The sequence below is a fragment of the Triturus cristatus genome, chromosome 2_1 (genome assembly GCF_964204655.1).
Source record: "Triturus cristatus chromosome 2_1, aTriCri1.1, whole genome shotgun sequence".
Taxonomy (NCBI): Eukaryota; Metazoa; Chordata; class Amphibia; order Caudata; family Salamandridae; genus Triturus; species Triturus cristatus.
Window position 1 is genome coordinate 1,194,356,075 of NC_140581.1, and position 23,483 is coordinate 1,194,379,557.

General features: G+C 49.7%; 1 protein-coding gene across 4 annotated transcripts in view; it reads left to right on the forward strand.

Annotated features, from left to right (window-relative positions):
- HOOK3 (hook microtubule tethering protein 3) overlaps window positions 1-23,483 on the forward strand; it is a 1,476,018-nt gene that overhangs the window by 1,246,491 nt on the left and 206,044 nt on the right. For all 4 annotated transcript variants that reach the window (XM_085636641.1, XM_085636638.1, XM_085636639.1 and 1 more), the window contains one exon: window positions 9,454-9,536. In XM_085636641.1, coding sequence (XP_085492767.1) covers window positions 9,454-9,536 — 83 coding nt within the window. The remainder of the gene's footprint in view (window positions 1-9,453; window positions 9,537-23,483) is intronic.

Here is a 23,483-nt window from a genome sequence, read left to right on the forward strand (position 1 = left end):
GACTGACTAATGAATGTGTGGTCGATCCTGGAGTATGTCCTTTGCGAGTGCGAGAAGAAGGAATAGTCCTGGGTCGTGGGATGGGCATTACTCCTAGCATCCACCAGACCCATCCCCTGCAAAGTTGCCTTAAGTAGTTTGCTGAATGAGACCAGACTGGAAAGATCCCAATGACCCCGCCGAGGCCGGTGAACCACTCGACATCCTGGTTGCCTCAGGCGGATCAAAAACCTCTAAACGACAAAGGTCCAGGGCATTGGGGGCTGGCATCTCGACACCCAGGATAGCCGTCGTCTCATCTAATTCCGTGCAGTGATAGTTCTTGTTGTCCAGTGTAAAGGCTAAACCAAAGGGTTAAGTCCAGTGGTATTTCACCTTACGTTCTCTTAAGGCTGCAGTGACGGGTCGGAACTGCTGGCGCCGAGCGAGTGTGGCTTGTGCCACATCCTGGTAGAGCAAACACTGCATTCTGGAAGGACACCTTATCATGGCTCGCGCCTTCTGGAGGACCAACTCCTTGGATTTAAAAGAGCTGAATTTTGCCAGCACGTCCCTGGGTTTTCTGGAATCTCCTGGGGCTCGAGGCCCACACTCTGTGAACTCTATCTGACCTCCGGTACAGAATCTCCCACTACTGTTGAAAAATGTCCCACCATAAAGGCCTCCAGATCCAGGCCCTCGCATCCTTCTGCTCACACGTATGTTATCCCGACGGGAGAGATTTTCAAGATCTTCACATGGGAGCACCGTGGTTTTCAACTGGGCGCGCAGGTCATCATACTGGGCCTCCAAGGGTTTCACGCATTCCTCCAGCTCTGACTGCCCCCTTGGTGGCGGGAGAGAAGAAGGTGGAGACCTTTGTGGACTTTGCCTTTTTGGGTGGCATAGAGGCCCACGCCCAATGCTTGTTCGGGGTCTCCCCGCAGTAGAAAATATCGTCTCGGCCCACCAATTCTGCACTCCTGAGATGACCAGCAGACCTTTCCGAATTGGGTGAGAAGCTCAGTGGCATTGAGGTAAGATGTCGCGGTGACCAGGGCACGCCATACTGAAGTAGCGGGCGTAGTTTGGGTATCCCGCAGCTCCTTGGGGCTATCAGCCAGGGACCCCCGCCTAGGATGGCTGATCTAATTCCAGGATGCTCCTCGTTCAAGACCCTTGTTTTGCTACTAGTACCCTCTTGTCGAGTTTAGGCAGCCACTCGTGGTCAGCTTCATCAAGGGTGCAATGCCCCGCAGGGCCTCATGGGGACGCCACCGATCGGCGCCGCAGCCCTCCTCTGTTAAGGGGCTAGGGTGTCTCTTGCATCCAGGGTCACGCACAAAGAGCCACTGCGGGGTAGGTGGTTGTTTGGAGCAGGGCCCCCTGGGGCGATGACAGGCCACCGAGAGAGGGATAAGCAGCAAGGGCAGGAAGACTTCATCCGGGGCCTCCTCACGAGGCTCTGTGAAGGTGCCTGACTGCTCCCATTGTAAGGTCAGGCACCGTGCATTCCAGCTTAATTCTGGCGGACCTCCTCAATGTAGGCTGAGCACCCCCCGCTCCTCACTGCAGCTGATGTTTTCATCCAGGGTGGTCCTCAGGAATCTCCGCTCGTCCGGGAGGCTCCTCTCCGCAATCTTGTGTCACCGTTGGCAGACCTCGCCCTCCCTCATGGGTGCCGATAGAGCCGGGCGCTGTCGGTCTGTGGGTGGCGTCAACCTCTGGGAGTTAGTTGAGCGAAATCACCGGAGCCTACAATCTGCCCATTACTCACGTGATCTCCTGCAGGTCCCGGTGCCACGGCGAGGGACTCTGCGGCGAGAGCCGCCATCTTGTTGCGTGCCGCGGGCTCCGTCAGTAGAGATATCTTCCACCTCACATCTCAGCAGGGGATCAGTTCTCACTGCTTGTCAGCCTCCACAGCTCCTGGTGTCTCAGGTGAGCAGGCCACCCAGATTTAGGGTTGTTAGTGCCACTCAAACTACATATTCGTTAGGGCCTGGCGTGGAGCCGATCAGAGTTACGTCCGGTCGGCCATGATGGTTGGCCACGCCTCTGCCCATCATTTTTTACAGGGCACCCAGTCACATGCAGACTTCTGACTCCATAAACACTAAATAAAAATGTGACTTCTGTGGGATGACCATCTTCCAGTAGATGTTAAGAAGTCTAAAAACTCATCAATGGTACTCAGGTCTCTTATAAAACCGGCTTGAAAATTAGACAGAGCATTATATTCATTTATCCAGAGATCAACTCTGTCTAAGACCTGCCTGCAGAAGACCTCTGGGTCACATCACTACGGCGTATTGGCTTATAATTAAGGGGTAAGGCTCCAGAACACATTTTATAGACGGGGACGATTTTAGCTGCTTTCCAGCTAGTGGGAATTTCAGCACCCTCTAAAATTGCTTTGAGCAATTTGTTAATATAGCTGGCCCACTTGCCTAAATCAGTGAGAAATATGTCCCCAGGGATCCCATCGGGTCCAGCACCTTTACCAAGGGGAATGCAATTGATAGCGACTTTGGTTTCTTTTACATCAAATGTTAGACTGGGGAAAGAGTAACTGACCTCCATGGGAAACAGTGAGCTTACCACCTCCTCATGTGCCAAGAGAGAACCATGTAAGTCGGAAAAATGCTTAAACCCACAGTCAGAGTTAATTGTCCTTGCTAAATAGGATGTCCCACTTTTGCACCCTTTGGCTACAATCCCCCAGAACCTCTTATCATCCCTGGTCGTAACTGTCTCAAATAAGTCTTCCCAGGTTTGGGTTTCCTAACTTCTTTGCGCTGTTATCTGGACCTGCTTATAAATTTTCCTTATCTGAAAGAAACACGTTTGTTAGATTCCTCACCTTAGAATATCCCCAGGCGTCAGACTGGATCCGGAAGATTTTTGTAGCAATACCCCTTGCGCGTCGCTAGGCGTCATCTGCGGCTCCGCGTCCGTCGTTGGCGTCGTGCGCCGGAATGACGTCGTCGGAGTACTTAGACGCCGCCCTCGCGCGCTGACGTCAGTTCTTCTTTTTTCCGCGCCAGTAAGCGCCGATCCGGGAGAGCTACCCCTTTAGTCAATTTTTGACTAACTTTTTCGACTCTTTTTGGTCACTTCTCGACTCTGGTGCCGGTAGGATGCCTGGTTTCAAGGCCTGCGACGACGGTCACCGACTGATGTCGGTGACCGATCATCACCGCCGGTGCCTGTACTGCTTGGGCCTCGACCACGATGCGGAGTCGTGCTCCGATTGTATGGCCCTGACCTCGAAAGCTAGGCGGGAGCGGTCCCGCAAGCTTCTCGAGCTTCGCCACTCGGCTCCGCGCACCTCTCGATCCCGGTCCAGGAGGAGGTCCAAGGATCGGTCGCGGAGCTGCTCTCGACATTGTCTCTCGTCTGGCTAGAAGTATTCGTGTAAGTCGAAGCGCTCTAAGAAGTCCAAGAGGCGACACCGCTCTTCTGACTCCCCTCGCCGGTCGCGAGACTCGGCCGAGGGTCCGGGTGGTTCCACCCCCGCGGCTCCGCTGGAGCCGCAGGCGCCGTGCAAATCCCCATACCCACCGGTTCCTGGGATTGACGCGACGCCGACGGAGGTCAGTGCCTTCCTCTCGGCCATGAGGAGCCTGGCCCCGCCGTCGACGCCCGCTGGCGCGCCTTCGGGCCCGCGGACTCGACTGGGCGACCTTGCGTGCCGGCGCTCCGGCCCCGTTGGAGGCTCCGGCCCGACGCCGCAGGTCCCCGAGGGGCCCGTGCCTGGGCCCCCGTCGACGCCGGTCGACCTCGTCACGCCTCCTCCGCCGGCGCCGACACCGGTACCACCCCCGACGCCGACTCCGGTCGACGTCGATCCCCAGTTCAGCCCCTGTCCGGTCCCGACGCCGATGCGGCGCCGCCCGACGCCGCATCCGACGCCGCTAGAGACACATATTGTCTATCGACCGGCTCCGATCATTCCTCCTGTTTACCAGGAATCGGATGACGGGGGCGACTGGGAGGGGTCTGAGGACCCTATGGCCCTTCAAGGGCAACTTTCTCAGGACTGGGCAGATGAACTGGGGGAGGCCAGTGGATTGGATACCTCACCGGACACTGGATTCATCTCTCGTCCGACTGTGGCTTCGGAGGAGGGTGCAGCTTTTTCTGTGGTGCTGCGCAAGGCGGCCCCGGCCCTTGGACTTGAGCTGCCTGCCGTGGCTGTGAGGACTAACATCCTCACTGAGGTGCTTCAGTCTGCCGCATGCTCCACTGAGCCTCTGCTGCAATTCAATGAGGCCCTCACTGACGTTCTGCAGGGCACCTGGTCCAAGCCCTCCACAGTCCCTCCTGTGGACAGGAACGTCGCCAGGCGCCACCGCCCTGCTCCGGGCGACCCCAGTTTTCTGTCCCAACACCCCACCCCCGAGAGTCTGGTTATCCAGGCCTCTACCTCCCAATCCTCCTTCCCGTCCGCTCCTCCGGACCGGGATTCCAAGAGACTGGAACAGTTCGGTAAGAAGCTATTCTCCTCGCTCAGTTTGGGCCTGCGGTCTTTAAACACCGCCTGTCTCTTGGACCGTTATTCCCACTCTCTGTGGGATGCGGTGGAGGAAGTGCTGCCACTGTGCCCGGAGGAGGCCCGGGCACGGATTTCCTCGGCTCTGGCCGATGGGAGAGATGCAGCGCGCCATGCCATCCGATGTGGACTCGACACTACGGACTCGCTGGGTAGGGCGATTTCTACCGCGGTGGCGCTTCGACGTCATGCCTGGCTGCGGTCCACGTCCTTTTCAGGGGATGTCCAGAGCACACTCATGGACATGCCTTTTGATGGCGCTCGCCTTTTTGGTGAGAAAGCGGACAGTGCGCTGGCTCGCTTCAAGGACTCCCGGGCTACGGCCAAGTCCTTGGGCCTCTCGGCCCCGCGGCCACAGACTTCCGCTTTTCGCTCCGTTCGTGGCCAAGGAAGGGGCACCTCCTAACGTCCGCCTAGCCACCGGCCGCAGAACCAGCCTGCATGCGGTCGCGGACGTGGGTTCTGCCGAGGCGGTACTGGAGGACAACGCGGTCAGTCCACATCCACCCCGGCAGCATCCGCCTCAAAGCCTTCCTAGTCCGAGCTTTCAAGCCCATTCCTCGCCAGTGGGTGGCCGGGTTCTCCATCACCTGCTCCACTGGCGTACCATTACTTCGGACAAGTGGGTGCTGCAAATCGTCCGAAGGGGCTACTCCCTCCCCTTCGAGACGACCCCTCCAGCCATGCCACCGCAGCACCACCGTATCTCGGAGGATCATTTGAATCTTCTGCGAGAGGAAGTTTCGGCCCTCTTGGCCAAAGAGGCCGTCGAGCGCGTTCCGAGCCCAGAAGTAGGTCGTGGTTGTTATTCCCACTACTTTCTGGTTCCCAAGAAGGGCAAAGGAGGCCTACACCCTATCTTGGACCTCAGGAACGTCAATGCCTTCCTCCGGAAGGAACGGTTCAAAATGTTGACTTTGGCTCAGGTTCTAGCTGCCCTAGACCCTGGAGACTGGATGGTAGCGTTGGACTTGCAGGACGCATATTTCCATATCCCCGTCCTGCCGGCTCACCGGCGTTACCTGCGGTTCACGGTGGGTCAGGAGCACTTTCAGTTTACCGTGCTCCCCTTCGGCCTTACCAGTGCCCCTCGGGTGTTCACGAAAGTGATGGCGGTGGTCGCAGCTCATCTGCGCAGATCAGGGGTTCCAGTCTTCCCCTATCTCGACGACTGGTTGTTGAAGGCGGGCTCGCCCCAGACAGTCGTCTCCCACCTCCAGACTACGGCGGATCTCCTGCATTTGCTGGGGTTTTCCATCAATGTGCCGAAGTCACACCTGAGCCCCCCTCAGAAGCTCCTCTTCATCGGAGCGGTTCTCGATTCGGCGCAGTTCCGGGTCCATCCACCGGAACAGCGGGTCCGGGATATACAGGCCCTGATTCCCATCTTTCGGCCTCTATCCTGGGTTTCGGTCAGGCTAGTGTTGCGGCTTCTGGGGCTGATGGCCTCCTGCATCCTACTAGTGCATCACGCCAGGCGGCGCATGCGGGCTCTGCAGTGGGACCTGAAGTTTCAGTGGGCCCAGCATCACGGCAACCTGTCCGACCATGTCTTGATCTCGGAGGGCACTGCACAGCAGTTGCAGTGGTGGCTCACGGACCGCGATTGGGTCAAGGGCAAGAGCCTCTCCCTACCCCTATCGGAGCATGTCGTAGTGACGGATGCGTCCCTCCTGGGATGGGGTGGCCATATGGGAGAGGCGGAGATCAGAGGCCTCTGGTCTCCGGCGGAGTCTCGTCTCCACATCAACTTGTTGGAGCTGAGAGCGATCCGACTTGCACTGAAAGCCTTCCTTCCCTCTGTCCGGGGAAGTGTTATGCAGGTGTTCACCGACAACACCACCGCCATGTGGTATTGCAACAAACAGGGCGGGGTGGGGTCATGGACCCTTTGTCAGGAGGCTCTGCGCCTCTGGACATGGCTGGAACACCAGGGCATCACCCTGGTGGTTCAACATCTGGCGGGCTCTCTGAACGCCAGAGCAGACGAACTCAGCCGCCGGTGCATGATGGATCACGAATGGCGTCTCAACTCCGAGGTGGCGCAAGGTCTCTTTCAGCAGTGGGGAGAGCCTTGGTTAGATCTATTCGCCACCGACGAGAACGCGCAATGTCAGCAGTTCTGCGCGTTGGAATTTCCAAGGCGGCACTTGCTTGGTGACGCTTTTCGTCGCAAGTGGAGTTGCGGTCTGTTGTACGCCTTTCCGCCTATACCACTTCTGCCCAGAGTGCTGAAGAAGATCAGGCGCGACCGGGCCCAAGTCATCTTGGTGGCTCCAGATTGGGCACGAAGGTACTGGTATCCCGAGCTACTCAGTATGTTGACCGATCCTCCGATACGTCTGCCCCTTCGGGAGGATCTTCTGTCGCAGCAGCAGGGGACGGTCCTCCACCCGAACCTGTCCAGCCTCCACCTCCATGCGTGGAGATTGAGCGGCGGGAGTTGATGCCATTTGACTTGCCTCCTGAAGTCTGTGATATCATTCTGGCAGCCAGGCGTCACTCCACAAAGACAGTATACGCCTGCCGGTGGAACAAATTTGTGGCATGGTGCACAGCAAAGGCTGTGGATCCCCTTTCCGCCCCTCTTTCTGAGGTTCTCCTCTTTCTTCGGCCCGGCAGGGCTTTGCCCTGGGCACCTTGAAAGGTTATCTTGCTGCCATCTCTGCCTTCTTACGGCTTCCTGATCAGCCCTCTCTTTTCAAGTCCCCTGTAGTGTCACGCTTTCTTAAAGGCATTACTCACACGTTCCCTCCTGTCCCTTTCGTAATGCCTCAGTGGGACTTGAACCTTGTCTTAACATTTCTGATGTGCGCTCCCTTTGAGCCTCTTCACAATTGTCCTCTTCGTCTTCTCACTCTTAAGATTGCTTCCCTGGTAGCCATCACCTCGGCTAGACGGGTGAGTGAGCTCCAGGCTCTATCGTCCAAACCGCCTTTTCTATCTGTTCATCCGGACAAGGTTGTCCTTCGGCCTCGTCCTTCCTTTCTACCGAAAGTGGTGACCCCCTTTCATCTTGGGCAATCTGTCTCCTTGCCCACCTTCTTTCCGCATCCTTCCAAAGAGGAAGAGCGGCTCCACCGTCTGGACCCAAAACGTGCGCTCTCCTTTTATTTGGACCGCACAAAACAGTTCCGAGTGGACGACCAGCTTTTCGTTGGCTACGTGGGTGCAAAGAAGGGAAAAGCTGTGCACAAACGGACCATCTCCCGGTGGGTCGTTTTGTGTATAAAAATCTGTTATTCCTTGGCAAAAAAGGACCCTCCTGTTGGGCTGCGAGCCCATTCTACTCGGGCCACGGCGGCTACTACTGCCTTGGGACGGGGAGTCCCTTTGCAGGACATCTGTCAGGCGGCAACGTGGGCTTCGCTGCACACGTTTGCCAGGCACTATTGCCTAGACAGCCAAGTCCGGAGGGATGGCTTCTTTGGCCGTTCTGTCCTCCAGGACTTTCTGGTATGATCTTGGTTCGCACCGGGGTTGGTATTGCTTGGGTATCTATTCTAAGGTGAGGAATCTAACTAACGTGTTTCTTTCAGATGAACAAGTTACTTACCTTCGGTAACGATGTATCTGTAAGAAACATTAGTTAGTTAGATTCCTCACGACCCACCCATCCTCCCCATTCTGCGAACCGACATCTAGGGTTAAGGCTATCCTTTTCAGGGCCCTAGATTTTTTGGCACCAGTGTCGGTCTCTTGCATGGCTCTGCGTTCCTGGCGCGGAAAGCTATGTACAAGAACTGACGTCAGCGCGCGAGGGCGGCGTCTAAGTACTCAGACGTCATTCCGGCGCACGACGCCAACGACAGACGCGAAGCCGCAGACGACGCCTAGCGACGCGCAAGGGGTATTGCTACAAAAATCTTCCGGATCCAGTCTGACGCCTGGGGATATTCTACGGTGAGGAATCTAACTAACTAATGTTTCTTACAGATACATCGTTACCGAAGGTAAGTAACTTGTTCGTTTGTCTGATGTCATTTGTGTTGCCTCCTTCAGTGGCAAAGCGAAGTGTGTTTGTAGCCTGTCTACAGCCCTTACTATACCATGACTTGCCAGTTTTAGGTGGGATTGATCCCTGATATGTCTTCCCACGAAAACATTGGCCTATACAATTAAAAAGATTCACATGTATGGATTAACCAGCAGAGTTTCTATCTTTCTGTGAAAGTGGTATATCTAGATTCTGCAAATCATCTAGGAGAGCTTTATCCATAGTAGCCCTGTGTTGTATATCGAGTTCTACCTTAGGCCATTTTAGACTACAGCTATTGTTCGATGGAGACAAGCCAATGGAAAGTGAGAGGGGAACTCCCTTTGAGTCGTTAAAGGTTTAAGACAGCGTGCAGTGCATAGCATTATAAAAACTATCCATTTTAGGGACCACCCTAATGTCAATTAAACACCACAATTAAAGGATGATTAGTATATAGTTGATTCTTCTAGATTTCCCTTGTCGATTAAAAGAGGGATGTGCTTGCAAATCAGATTTTGGGCACCTATTGCATGCCCTTAGCCTAGATGAACAACTGCGTTCTAAGCATTATTTGAATTTTGAATTAGAATGAATGCGAAAGACCATGTACAGTATTGCAGTGTTTGAGTCCAGAATTAATTGCTGCCCCAGTCTTTGTCCATATTGAAGAGATTCTGTGATTGTGAATTGTATTGGGGTGAAAATCATTGTTTCACTGTAAAGCTATTCAAGGGGTTAGGAAATCTTGGTGTTTCAGAAAATTCCAAGGTTTTTACTTTTTACTAGAAGATAGTTGCTATCCCAAAACGATTGAGGTTTTTAACACCATCTCTAAAGAAACTTAGCTCAAAGCTTAAAAGTAATACACACTGTTTTGAAGGTCTAAAGCTTGCGCCAGTATTTTACAATTTTCTTTTCTGGTTATCACTGCTTTCAACAGGGAAAAACTACATGAAGCCAACAATGAGCTGCAGAAGAAGCGGGCAATTATTGAAGATCTGGAGCCACGCTACAACAACAGCTGTGAGTTAACTGCCATTCATGGCTTATTCATTCAGCTTTCACGGTTTATTGCACGGTGTGAATGTGGAGCTGATTGTGATGGTTATGTAAAATCACAAGAAAATAGGTTATGGGATGTCACAAGAAATTGACTCTTCAGCATAATAAATTCACACACTCGAATCTGTGAAATAAACTAGCACTGCCGAACTGTAGTTAAATGAGTAACTTGTTTCTTTTTCCATTTGTAATTATGAACAATATGGTTAGACATGGCTTCTTTTATAAGATATGTATAGCATGCAAAATCATTTTAACAGTGTTTAGTTATCTGGTTTTCAAAAGCCCTTACTCTGAGTGTTTTAGTCTTTCTGGACCTAAAGCAGTTGCCTCAGCAGTCTGGTCAAAACACCACTAAAATGAGAAGAAAACATTCTCCAGTTCATTGTCCCAGAAAAAGAGTTGCCACCCTGAGAAAATATCAGGAGTAGTCCTGAAGGACCCTCCTAACATAATTCCTGTGGTGACTGTGCTGCTTGTGGCCTAAAGGGGTTAACCCAGAAGTCACCTCACGACTAATTGAAATGGTAACTGCCCGAGGTGCCACACCAACCATCTTTCCATCTTGGAACTTCACTTGTACTAAGCACCTCAACACACATGTTAGAAGTCAGCAGGTTTTAACAGTGGTCTACCCGTCCTGAGGGCATGGCAGGAGGACTTTCTTTGCCAGGTCAACGGCACCAAGATTCAGAAAGGCCACAAGATTCAACCGTGTAGAGTATGCCTTCCTTTTATGCTCGGCCATCAAAACCTTTTCCTGCAGGAAATTCTTGATTGAATCTAACCTCCATAAGCCTAGGGCAGGGCTATTTCCCTTTCTTGTTCCATATCCTTGCTTTGAGGAATAGAAATGATCTCAGAAAAGGCTGCTGAATTTGGTCATGTAAGATGTAAATTGTTTTCTTAAGATTAAAGGGCAGGCTGGCAAAATGACTCAGAGTTAAGCACTGACCGTTGGCATCTCATGTGAAATGCAGGTTACAGATCTGAATCTGCTCTAGACTTAAATCCGCCTTTTATTCTTCTGAGGTCAATAAATGTACTAGTATATGTAAGCTGGAGATATTATACATAGTATGCATTCTTGATTTAAAATAAAAATATCAACATATAATCGCAAGCCAAAGATGTACATGCATTAGCAATAGTTTGAAGAAATTTCAGAAAGGAAGTTGAGCAGGGAAATGGACTATGATTCCCTGGCTTACATGTGGAAGTATTATTTAGGCTAAAATAAATAATCTTAGTCAACCCGTAGGAGGGTGTGAAATTTCTCATCTTGAGGATGATGTTTATTATTTTTAATAAGAAATTGACATTTTCAAATCATGTAGGTATAGATCCATGGAGATATTGATTAGGCCTGACACCTTCAGGAGTTACTCACAGTGGGTCCTTAAGTTATTTTTTTTATAGTGAAGCGGGCAGCAAAAGGGACCAGGGGTTGTTGTCTTGTTCATCATTTGGTCATCCAGAATTTAAGAGATCTGTCATCTCATTTTGATCTTTGCACTCAGAGGTTTTCTTTTCAAATTGTCCTGCACAACAGTCTTAAGTTAGATTTGGGGTTTGTTCCTTTGTAACCAGGCAACTACATTTTTGAAGGGCCTACTGTCCCTTCTGATAACTGAATCTTCCTGATCAATCTCAAGTCTTTTGTGGGCCTCTTTCTTCTTTTGTTAAAAATGTTTTCATTGCCTTTCTTTCATGAAACAAGGTGGCTGTATTAAGGTGTTTCCATTTCTGTGTTCCTCACGGTGGGTCCATGGTGCTCTCTCCTTCTCAGAATTTCCTTGCCCAACTTAGATGGCTGTTTGTAATTTGTGCTTGGCCTAAACGTTGCAAGTGGAGACTAGAAAATAAAGAAATGTATGATACCAGTCAACAGTGCCTAGTGGATAGGATTATATATAGAACACCCCCTCCAAGAAGGGTTAGACCTGCTCCCGAACCTTTGCTAATTCCATACCAGTTGTAGATTGCTTTCATTGTAACATACTAATTATACACAGCAATTGGGTTTTGTGTTGCCACTACATTTGTGGATTTTGAAACCTCAAAACTGTTAGGTGGCCAATGGATCAGAGCTGTCATCAAAGCAGAAATCTACAGTTCTATGCATCACCCTATTTCCGTTTTCAAATGTTGAGAAATACATAACCAATGCTTTCCATGCTTTCTGAATAGTATTTCCTGGACTAGCCGATTGAATGTTACCATTTAATAATGTGAGGTTACAGGTACCAATTTATGCCTCAAAGAAAGATACAGCTTAGTTTGATACATAGTGTAGCTTGACCATTTTGGGAACTCTCCATGTTTCCTATTTAGAAGTTAGTTCACTGTGCTTGACACTATTGATAGAGACTTCTAGTTGCGCATTCTTTTTCTTAGATTTATCTCCAGGCATCAGACTGGATCCAGGAATTTTTTGTGAGCTGTACCCCTACCCTCCCGGTAGGTGGAGTCGTTAAGTGGTGACCTGTGCGGTGCCTATATAGGTCACCACCCCAGCACGCTGACATCAGTTCTTTTCTTTTTTCTGCGCCAGTCAGTGCAGATCTAGAGAAGAACTACCCCATGTTACTTTTTGACTGACCTTTTTTCGACCCTTTTGTCGAAGAGTTTGGAGACATTGTCTTTTGGTGTGGCAGGAATGTCTATGAGCAGGGTTGATTTCACGCCCTGCAGTGCTTGTCACTGACAAATGTCCGTGACGGACCCACACCTAGTCTGTCTCTGGTGTCTTGAGCGGGACCACAACACCAATACCTGTGTTGATTGTTGCCCAATGCACCCCAGGCCTTTAGGGAGCGATCCCTCAAGCTCCTTACTGCTCGATGTGCGATGCCGTGACGGTCTCGACCCCGGTTGAGAGGAAGGTCCTGGGTTCGGTCACAGAGTCATCGTTCTAAGTCGAAGTATCCCACATGAAGAAGTAGTTGAAGAGGTCTTTGACTGGGCCCCATCCGTTCAAGTCATCTGACCAGATGAGTTATAATCAACATTGAAGGCCTGGCTCTGCGGTTGAGCTTGTGCCTGGCCTGTCTCCATGCCTCTCCAAGTTTCTGGGAGCCAGGGCGACTACCACTGAACTCAGTGAATTTTATAAGGCCATGCACCTCATATTTGGGTGGCATGTCCCTGCTGGAGCTGCTTTGGGCCCCACGGGTTCGGCCCCTACTGGTCTTTCACTGGTGGGTTTGCCCTTTGCAGCAGGCAGGCTTCGTTGATCCACACAGATTGATCTGGACCGGCGCCAGTCGAGACACCTCAACCTGCACTGGCTCCGCTGTCGATGCTCCCAGCACCGACAGAACCGCCCCCATTCCGATCCCCGACTCCAACATGGAGCCGGATAAGCGCCGTCCGGTGCATTCTTGAGCTATTCCCTCCAGGCCAGAGCCCGAGCCCCATTCGTATGGGCTGGTACTTGGGGAATAGTGAGAGGGACCACCGGACCCTTACGATTACCAGTCTCTAGACCCCAATGAGGACACTTGGTGTGAGGAATTGGTGGAAGCCACTGGACTGGACACCTCCCCAGATACTGGCTTGGTCTCTCCTTCTACCGTGGTTACAGAGGAGAGAGGCTCATTTGCTATGGTGGTATGGAGTTTGGCAGAGGTCCTGGAACTTAACCGGCCCTTGGTGGCAGTCAAGACTAATAGTCACCCCCTCAGAACAGCTTCTCCCATTTAATGAAGTGCTCACGGTCATCCTGCTTGAGGACTGATCCAAGCCCTACACAGGGGCTCTTGCAAGCAGGACAATTGCCCGCCACCATCTCCCTGCCCCAAGTGCCCCCAATTTGTTCACCCAACACCCTAACTTGGAGAGCTTGGTAGTCCAAGCCTCAATCTCCTGAGTAAACCCTGGCACATTCCCTACCACTCCACCGAATAGGGAATCCAAAAGGCTGGACACCTTGGGCAAGAAATAAAATTCTGCCACCAGGCTGGCACTGCGGTCTGTGATCACTGTGCCTTCTGGGCCTTTACTCCCATTCACCTTGGGGATTCGGTTATGCAGATCCTGCCTATGATCCCAGAAGAGACCTGGGCCACACTCGCCCAAGCTATGGCTGATGAGAGAGATGCAGCAAAGTTCACAATCAGATATGGGCTGGACACGACTGACTCGCTAGGTAGAGCGGTTTCTTTATCAGTGACCTTATGGCGCCACATCTGGCTGAGGACGACTGGTTTTTAAGGGGATGTCCAACCTTCGCTAATGTACATACCGTTCTTTGGCTCCTGTCTCTTCTGAGACAAGGCAGGCTCTGTGCTGGAGCACTTCAAAGATAGCAAGGCTAGGTCCTTGGGCCTTTCCAATGCCCCTCACTAACCCAGTCTACCGTTTGCTCCACCACGTAAGTAGTTTGCAGCTGCGTCTCTACCTGCCAAGCTACCACGGCATGCAAGCTTCTCAGCCCCTGTGTGGCTGAAGACGTGTTACCCCGAGACCCCAGTGGTTTGGGCAGCCAGTGGTCGGGCCATTCCACCACCCCCTGGCAGCCGCAGCCACCAAGCATCTTTAGTTCGACCTTCAACCATCATGGGCAACCGGTGGAAGGCTGGTTATGCCATCACCTGCACCACTGGAGGTCGATAACATCTGACCGCTGGGTCCTCAAGATTGTCCAAAAGGGCGACTCCCGGCCCTTCATGACTACCCCTCATCCCATGCCAGCCACTTGCAACAGACTGACAAAGGACCATTTCTCCTTACTCTGCCAGGAAGTTGCGGCTCTCTTCGCCAAGGGAGTCTTAGAGAGGGTGCCAACTTTAGAAGTAGGTTGTGGTTATTATCCCGCTACTTTCTGTTGCCCAAGAAGGACAGATGCCTTCGTCCCATACTCAATTATTTCCTGCAAAAAGAGAAATTCAAAATGCTCATGCTCACTCAAGTTCTGTCTGCCCTCGAACCAGGAGACTTGGTAGCGTTGGACGTACGGGACACATACTTCCACATTCCCGTCTTGCCTGCCCACAGGTGTTACCTGCAGTTCATGGTGGGCCACCAGCACTTTGTTTGCCTTGCTCCCTTTTGGCCATCCCAGTGCCCCTCGGGTGTTCACCAAGGTGAGGGCGGTGGCTACAGCTCATCTGCAGAAATCAGGGGTGGCAGTTTTCCCCTATCTTAATGATTGTCTGTTCAAGGCAGGCTCGCCTGAGGTAGTCGTCTCCCACCTCCGGAATCCGGTGGACCACCTGTACTCACTGGGGTTCACTATCAACATGCCGAAATCCCACCTGACTTCCACTCAGTCACTCCCTTTCATCAGAGCTGGTCATGGTGCTGTTTCAGGCTTAGCCTCCTCAACAACGAGTCCAGGATATTCAGGCTATGATTCCGATGTTTCTGTCTGTATCCAGGGTTTCGGTGAGACTGACTCTGAGGCTGCTGAGCCGCATGCATCCTGCTTGTGACACATGCCGGCTGGCATATGCAGGCTCTGCAAATGGGCCTGAAGTTCCAGTGGGCACAGCATCAGGGGAATCTCTCTCGGACATGGGCCAGATCTCGGAGGGTACTGCAAGAGATCAGCAGTGGTTTTTAACAAATCGTGATTAGGTCAGCGTCAGACCCCTCTATTCATCAACCAGATCTGACAGTAGTGACAGATGTGTCACTACAGCAAGGGGCAGCTGTCTGGAGAGGTGGAGATAAGACAATTCTGGTCTCCAACAGAATCCAGACTTCACATCAAACTGCTGGTGCTCCGAGCGATCTGGCTGGCATTGAAAGCCTTTCTACCCTCCCTCAAAGGAAGGCTAGTACAGGTGTTCACGAACAACACCACAGTGCCAGTGGGTTAATGGACCCTTTGTCAAGAGGCCCTGCGCTTCAGGACTTGGCTGGAACATCAGGGCAGCTCTCTGGTGGTTCAGCACCTGGCAGGCTCTCTGAAAGCCAGGGCGGATACATTCAGCTGCAGATGCCTAGCAGCTCATGAATGGTGTCTCCATCTGCAGGTGGTGTAAGCTCTCTTCCATCAGTGGGGAGAGCCTTGGTCATATCTGTTCGCCACTGCTGAGGATGCGCAATGTCAGCAGTTTTGCACGCTTGAGTTTCCAAGGCAGCTCTTGCCCAGAGACTCTTTTCATCTTGTGTGGAGCTCAGGCCTCCTGTACGTCTTTCTGCCCATACCACTCCTGCCCAGAGCTCTCAAGAAGATCATAAATGATAGGGCTGAAGTCATCCCTACTGGTCTTGAAGAGTTCGGTATCCCGAGCTGTTGAGCATGGGCATTGGTCCTCTGATCAGGCTGCACCTTTGGGGATGGTTTTCCACCCAAACCTTTCAGTGTTCCGCCTTTATGCATGGAGATTGAACAGCAACAGCTTTTGACCTTCTGCCCAAAGTCTGTAATGCCATCTTGGTAGTAAGGCGTCAAGCGTCCCTCGACCAAGACAGTATACACCTAAAGAACAGGGTGATCCCCTTTCTGCTTCCCTCTCTCAGGTGCTTCGGTTTATTTTTCCTCTTGCCCATCAGTGCTCTGCCTTGGGCACCTTAAAAGGCGATCTTTCTGCCATTTCAACATTTCTGCAGTTGCCAGATCAGCCATCCCTGTCCAAATCCACTATTGTACAAAGGTTTTTGAAAGGTCTCCAAAACGTTCCCTCCTTCACTCTTTATCATGTCTCAGTGGGACCTAATGTATAACTCACTTTCTCATGTATTCTCCCTTCCAACCGCTACACAACTGTCCTATCAGACTCCTTACCATCAAAATGGCCTTTCTGGTCGCCATAACATCTGCCTGGCGGGTTAGTAAGCTCAAGGCTTTGTCATCTAAGCCTCTGTGCCATCTTCCCCTGGACGTCAATTCAGCAAAATGTCATGGGTTGCGGAAGTGAAATCTCATATCCTTTGACCCTGACTACATCACAGGGTATGACTTCACACATCATTTGACCCTGATGACATAATATGCCATTTGTTCAAGTACAATAAATGCTAGATTAATTAAATATTTAATACAAATGTAAACTAAAACAGACAAAGGAATAGTTAATTTGCCACTTAAGCATTACATAAAGAGCTGCAGAGATGTGCTATGTGCAGGCTCAACCATCACACTTGACTTGCACCATGCTTTAATTTCCCAAAATTTGAGACATTCATTGAGCTGTCATTGTGCACAGCAACTTTAATCTTTCCTACCACTGAGGCACCAAGAAAGCTCTTCTAATGCACCTCAATCCTTATCTGTATAGCTCACTGATTCAATAGCCGCGAGACATGCTAAACTCTTGCAATGCATCCATCTGGATTTGTATTGTCCTTTAGTTTCGAAATACTGACACCTGATGAGTTGTAACATGCGAACTGTGGCCCAGAGTACCTATTTCTAGTAAAGTAATGATATGCTATTAGAGCTGTCACAGTGCAGCAGTGCACCCCGGAATCATAATATCAAAACAAGCAGATGGCTCCTAAAAATCACCCCAATCCTGATTTACACCCTACACAAATATATCAGTATAGAAGGATCCACCGAGCACTTATGGTACATATCTGTCTGGATTTGCTGTACACCCCAGAACCACAACACGTTTATAAAGTTCTTCAAACTCAATGTGTAGGTTGCGGGCTGTGCCAGTACCGATGCATTCATAGAGCTCACCCCATAGCACATATCTACTTTGTGTGACTGATACTATAATACCAGTACAACATCTGCAAGGGTTAATGCTATAGTGCATAAAATTATTTATGTATGCGTTTGTATGCTATGAAAATTTCAGCAGTAGGCACATTAACTACACAATCTCTTTTACTCTTACTGCAGCCTGTTGCATGCATGTTTCACATAGAACTTTTTGTCCATATACTCAACTTCTTGAATCACTGTATTGGAATTTAACTTGCAAACTGCAGGAGAAGATTTCTTCACGACATGAACAGGTTATTTTGCTATTGTCAATTTATCTTAAGCTCTCAGTTCTGGATTTTCAGTGTTTGATGCAGGTCCTTATAAGTGCACCACAAGTAGTGCTTATTTCAAGCCGCCAGTTGCAGGTGGGGCCACCGGCTCATATTTAAAATAAATATATATATTAATTGATTTTTTTTCTCCAAAAAAAGTGAAAGAACAGTCTTTAAGTTTGGCATGGCTACATATTCATGACTGTAATTGTGCATATGAATAATGAATACATATAAGAATATTACAAAAGTGATCATCAGTGCGATTAGGCCGAATTGCAAAAAACACATCAATATCAGAGTTGCAGTTGGTCAGAATGTGGTAACATCAATCAAGGTGTTCAATCACCTTTAGGATCGTAGGAGTATTACTGTTATTAAACCATCTTTATTTGGCAATGAACACAGCCATTAAAGATACAATACCTCAAACATTATCAAATTCATTAAAAGAAAGCATATTTCATTATAATAAACAACTCTAAAATGACATCGTACAATATATACTCATCTTAAAAAACCTCTAACGTATACACGACTATGCATGCTAGCCAATTCCCTACGTCCTATATCAGCATAGTACCGTTCACGAATATCCCACTCTGTCTCAATCATATCTGGATTTCCAAGATCTTATCATTGCTCTTAAAAAGTGCACAACTACAAATAAAGTGCATTCATTCTGCATTAGTTGCATGTGCAAAAGTGCAATTCGAGCCTGTCTAAATCTCATTTCTTTTAAATAGAGTTTAAGATACAGTTGCCTGGAATTCGTCAGATATTTGCATAAAAAGAGAAAATGTGAAATAACCTGTCGAGACCTATTGTTGCAGCCACTATCCTCGGCTCATGAATCAAAGCCAGGAGGAGAGGCCGCTAAGTGATGAAACATATTAAATCTAAAATGAGTAATTAAAGAACGATCGTGGGTGCTATTTAAAATGGTGAGGTAAAACCATTTCCAACACCGATTTGACTAGAGCATATGCTCTAACCTTCAGTTTATTCAGCTCCTTACCTTCTCGCTCAGCGCTAGCTTTTTTAAAGAACAGGTCATTAATTAACTTTTTCTCCTCTCTCTTCACTGCTTTATAATTGATAAAAATATCTGACCTTAACCAGGGAATTTTGAAAGCATGATCCAATTTGATCCAATCCAAAATTACAGCTTGGTTAAAGGAGGCCTCCACATTGGACCAAATGTTCACCCAAAAAAGCAGGGACTTGGCTGCAACTAAATCCGTGTTATACCCAACTCCGAGTTCCTCATGAGCAGAGTATGTGGGGGTTCCCTGAGGTACTTTTAATATCCATCTCAAAATGTATTTTTTTTATTCTGTAATTCAACAGCTGCCTTGTAACCTCAGATCTCACTCCCATACAAGGCCTTAGAGATACAAAATGACTGATATAATTTTAAAATGACCTCAGGAGATCATGTACCTAATCTGTGAGCATAATTTGCAATAGCTTCCAGATCGTAGGTGTACAAAAAAGACATACTGTATCCAAGAGCCTCTGCCACACACTTTATAGCCCACAAGCACACAATAGGCAGAAACATCGCTGAAGATAGGGTCACCACTATCGCCTATCACCCTATATGGTATGTGCCTCCCTGTCAGAACCAGTGGCCTCTGAGCCAGCTAAGTAGGTTCGGTATGGACTCCAAAAGTATTTAGGGCGGCTCTGAGGTGGGCGGAGTTCCTTATATGAGTCTGATTGTGTGTTGCAATAGGTCATATTGTTCTGCCAATCTTTTAATGTCATGAGGACCACGGGCCCAGTGCATAGCCTCTCGTCTTCTCGCTAACAGCAATCCTATGGCCGCCAGTTGTGTGACCATTCCTCGATATAGCCTTATAGCCCGTCGTAGCGGGCTATACCGGCTGTTAATGGCCCGCTGCAGCGTTAAAGGCCCGAGCCGAAGGCGAGGGACTTTAACAACAGCAGCGGGCCATTAACAGCGGTATAGCCCTGCTACGAAGGGCTATAAGGCTATTAGAACATTCTGCCACTAGAGGGCAGAATGTTCTACCAAAACAAAGCCCTTCAGGGAGCGCGAGGGGATTGAAATCCCCTCAGGCTCCCTGATGTCTTTGTTCACAGCCAGAGCTGTGAACAAAGACACATTGGAATGTTGGTGCTCCGGGCTTATACCGGCCAGTATTAGCCCGGATCGCTCCATTGTCTTCAATGGAGCTGCCAACGTTCCAATGTTCTAATTATCCTTATCATATTCTAGCAATGCTAATGGAGGAGCAAACTCTAGGGTCTCACCAGTAATCATCTCAAGTTCTCAGAACACTGCGCACCAGAATGCATGTACTCCGGGGCAAAACTATGCAACGTGTGCAAATCCAGCCTCTCTTCCCCCCCCCCCACCTATGACGATCTGCATTGTCGCGGAGTCTGTAGCTATACAGCCGTTCCGGAGTGTAGCACTCTCTGTTGAGGTATCTGAAGTGTATGAGTCTGTGCCTGCCATTTAAAGATATAGTTTGAATTACGGAGCATCAATATTGCCAGTGCTCATCAGTAATTACTATCTCTAAGTCTCTCTACCAGTCCAATCTTGCCTTATTTATATCGGTTTTACATGCCTCCTCTGCATGTGCATGAAACCTTGCTACTAATCTGGTAGGGGTAGTATCCTGAAGTAGAGACAAGAGTGCCGTCATTTCAGGGGGTTCCAGCACCTCACCATCCAATAGTTCGGGTTATGTGTGCCGAGCTCTCTCATAATGGAATTACTGAAGTGCAGTGGGCGCATTATGCTCTGACTGTACCTCTTCCCATGTGCGCATTTTGCCTTCGGGCAAGAAATCCTCCATTGTGTTAATGCGTACCTTATTCAGTGTAAATATCACCTCCCATTCCCGATGCATTGGGAACCATGTACACCACCTCGGTGGAACATGTGGTGAATATAGCCAGGAGCCAGCCTGCCTTTCTAAAAGCACGCACCAAGAGTAAATCACAGCATTCAATGAGTCTAAGATTCAGTGTTTCCGCACCGGCTCTCGAAATAGTGTGTTCGAGGCATATGAGCTGCAGATCACACACTTAGGATAAGATCGCCATCTGGTGTTGGGCTCGGATGCTTGCAGGTTGTTGTTGTCTTCGGAAGAAGTCTTTTGGTCACGAGATAGGTGACTCCTCCCTTGGACTACAGTGCGCGTGGGCATCCATTCCATCCTCGGATTGTTTTTTTCCGCCATTGGGTTCGGATGAAACTTTTCCACTCCGGTAGAAAACTATCTAAACCAAGCTTTTCGAAGCGTAAAACCTTTATAATTTTCATCGATACACCTTTACTCGACATCGAATTCATCGGGCCGGTTCCGGACGTCGACGCGGGCGATTAAACCTATCAGCGCCGTGAGGCCTGCGGCTCATGGAAAGGACGCCGTTTAAAAAATGCCCCCAATGTGGAGTAAAATTCCCGCACAGTGACCATCACAAGGTCTGCAACCTGTGCCTGTCGCCGGAACACGACGAGTCCAGCTGTCCAGCCTGCGCCGCATTCCGATCCAAGAAGACCATTCGGGATCGGAGAGCTCGACGCACACAGACCAGCTCCGGAACCAGAGGACATCTTTGATGAAGGCCCCGATGTCCCGGAAGAAGATTCCGAGGAATTTCACATTATATCAGAAGCAGACGACTCCGACGACCCCATTACTCCGGGGCAACGCGTGAGTACCGATGCCCCTACCTCAACCCCTCCAAAAAAGGCATTGGTCAAGACTTTGCCAGCTGGCCCCTGTCGCGACCGAAAACAACCTTCAGAAGCCCCGCCTTCGGGCTCGGCTCCGAAGAAATACAAGCCTTCAGGTGGCTCGGGCTCGAGCAAACCACATATTATTGTACCCCCAGCACCTTCGCCACCGAAGACACAAGACCTCTCGGCACCGAAGCCGGCTCCGGCACCGAAACCATCGAGGCCCATAGACAAACCGGCACCGAAAGCTCCCAAGCTTAAAGACTACATTTCGGCACCGAAACCTTCATCGGCACCGAAACCCTCATCGGTACCGAAACAACCGTCTAAGGTCTATACTACACATCCTAAAGACTCTACAGATCACCCAAAACATAGATCGGAACCGAAAAAATCGGCGCCAAAGTCTGTTCCTGAAGACCAAGAACTTTTCCACCTAGATCCAACGCAAAAAAGGATCTATATTAATCCAAAAACCGGACATGTCACTGCTGTGCCATGTAAGAAAAGGAAGCTAGACACAACACCTTCTCCAGCTCCTGTAAAGAAGAAGGACTCAGCCACTTCACCCATTCCTCCTTCCCCTCCTGTACGACCTCTTACCCCACCCCCCTGCCTCCACCACCATTACCTCCACCATCTCCTTCACATACACCACCCCCACAGGATGATGATGACCTAGGGGGAGGGGGTGATCCGGATGATCTTAATGATCCTAATGATCCTTTCACAAATCCGGATATTGTACCATTGGACGACTGGGCTTACCCTCTGCCTGATGTACCTGATCCTACTACATACCCTTCAAAACCCTCACCTCCAGATGACCACCTCGGGTTTGGACAACTAGTACACAGAGCAGCACTTTACCATGGCGTCACCATGCACTCAGATGCACCCGAGGAAGACTTCCTTTTAGACACTTTTGAGCAGTGTCAGAAATCAGTTCAAATTTTACCTATGATTAAAGGGGTCATAAAACAGGCCACAGAAGTTTTTAAGGACCCCGTACGGGCCAGGGTACTTAACCGTCGAATTGAGAAAAAGTATAGACCTGCCCTAGAAGATCCTTCTTATAATAAAGGACAGCTCCCTCTGGATTCTTTTGGTGGCCTCGGGCAAAAGAGTAGCAGCACAAGCAGCTAACCATTGGCGTATTGCCAACACACACGCCCTATTGGCACGCTATGATAGGGCTCACTATGATCAGTTAGAAGATCTCATACAACACCTACCAGACCAATACAAGACCCAGGCAAATGACCTTATACAAGAGGGAAAGCTCATCTCAAATGCCTCAATTAAATGTGCACTTGACGCAGCAGACACTGCCTCTAGAGCAATCAATACAAGCGTACTTCTTAGACGCCATGCATGGCTACGTATTTCAGGCTTTAAGCCAGAAGTACAAAGTACCATACTTGGTCAACCATTTAACCAAGAGCAACTGTTTGGACCAGCAGTAGATACTGGACTTGAAAAAATTAAGAAAGACACAGAGACTGCTAAGTCCATGGGAGCATTGCAGTCTCCACAACCACGTGGCTCCTTTCGATGCTCCTTCTATAGAGGAGCATCCAAAAATATTGGAGCAGACACCTCCTCCACGTTCAAAACCTCTACACAAACATCCCCCAATGGAGGATATTTTAGAGGAGGATATAGGGGAAACAACACCAAGGGACGAGGTCGAGGCAATACCAACACTCGTACCTCCCCCGCCGCTAAACAGTGACTTTCCTCCACTCCCCCCAGACCATTCCACTCCAGTCGGGGGAAGACTCAAACAGTTCCTACCTGTCTGGAATTCCATTACAACAGACAAGTGGGTAAGACAAATTATCCAGTATGGTTACTGCCTGGAACTCACAAATTCCCCCCCACATATACCACCCAAAGAGCGTTCCATGTCGCCAGACCATCTTACACTCCTCAAGCAAGAGGTTCTCTCCTTGCTTCAAAAACATGCAATGGAGCCAGTTCCCTTCCAACATCAGGGCACAGGGGTATACTCTCTATACTTCCTAATCCCCTAGAAGGACGAGACGTTAAGACCCATACTCGACCTCAGACTCCTAAATCGGTACATACACTCAGATCATTTTCATATGATCACTCTTCAACAAGTGCTTCCACTATTACAGAAAGGCGATTTCCTTGCCACACTAGATCTCAAGGATGCCTATTTTCACATTCCCATGCATCCTGCTCACAGGAAATATCTAAGATTCCTGGTAGACGGG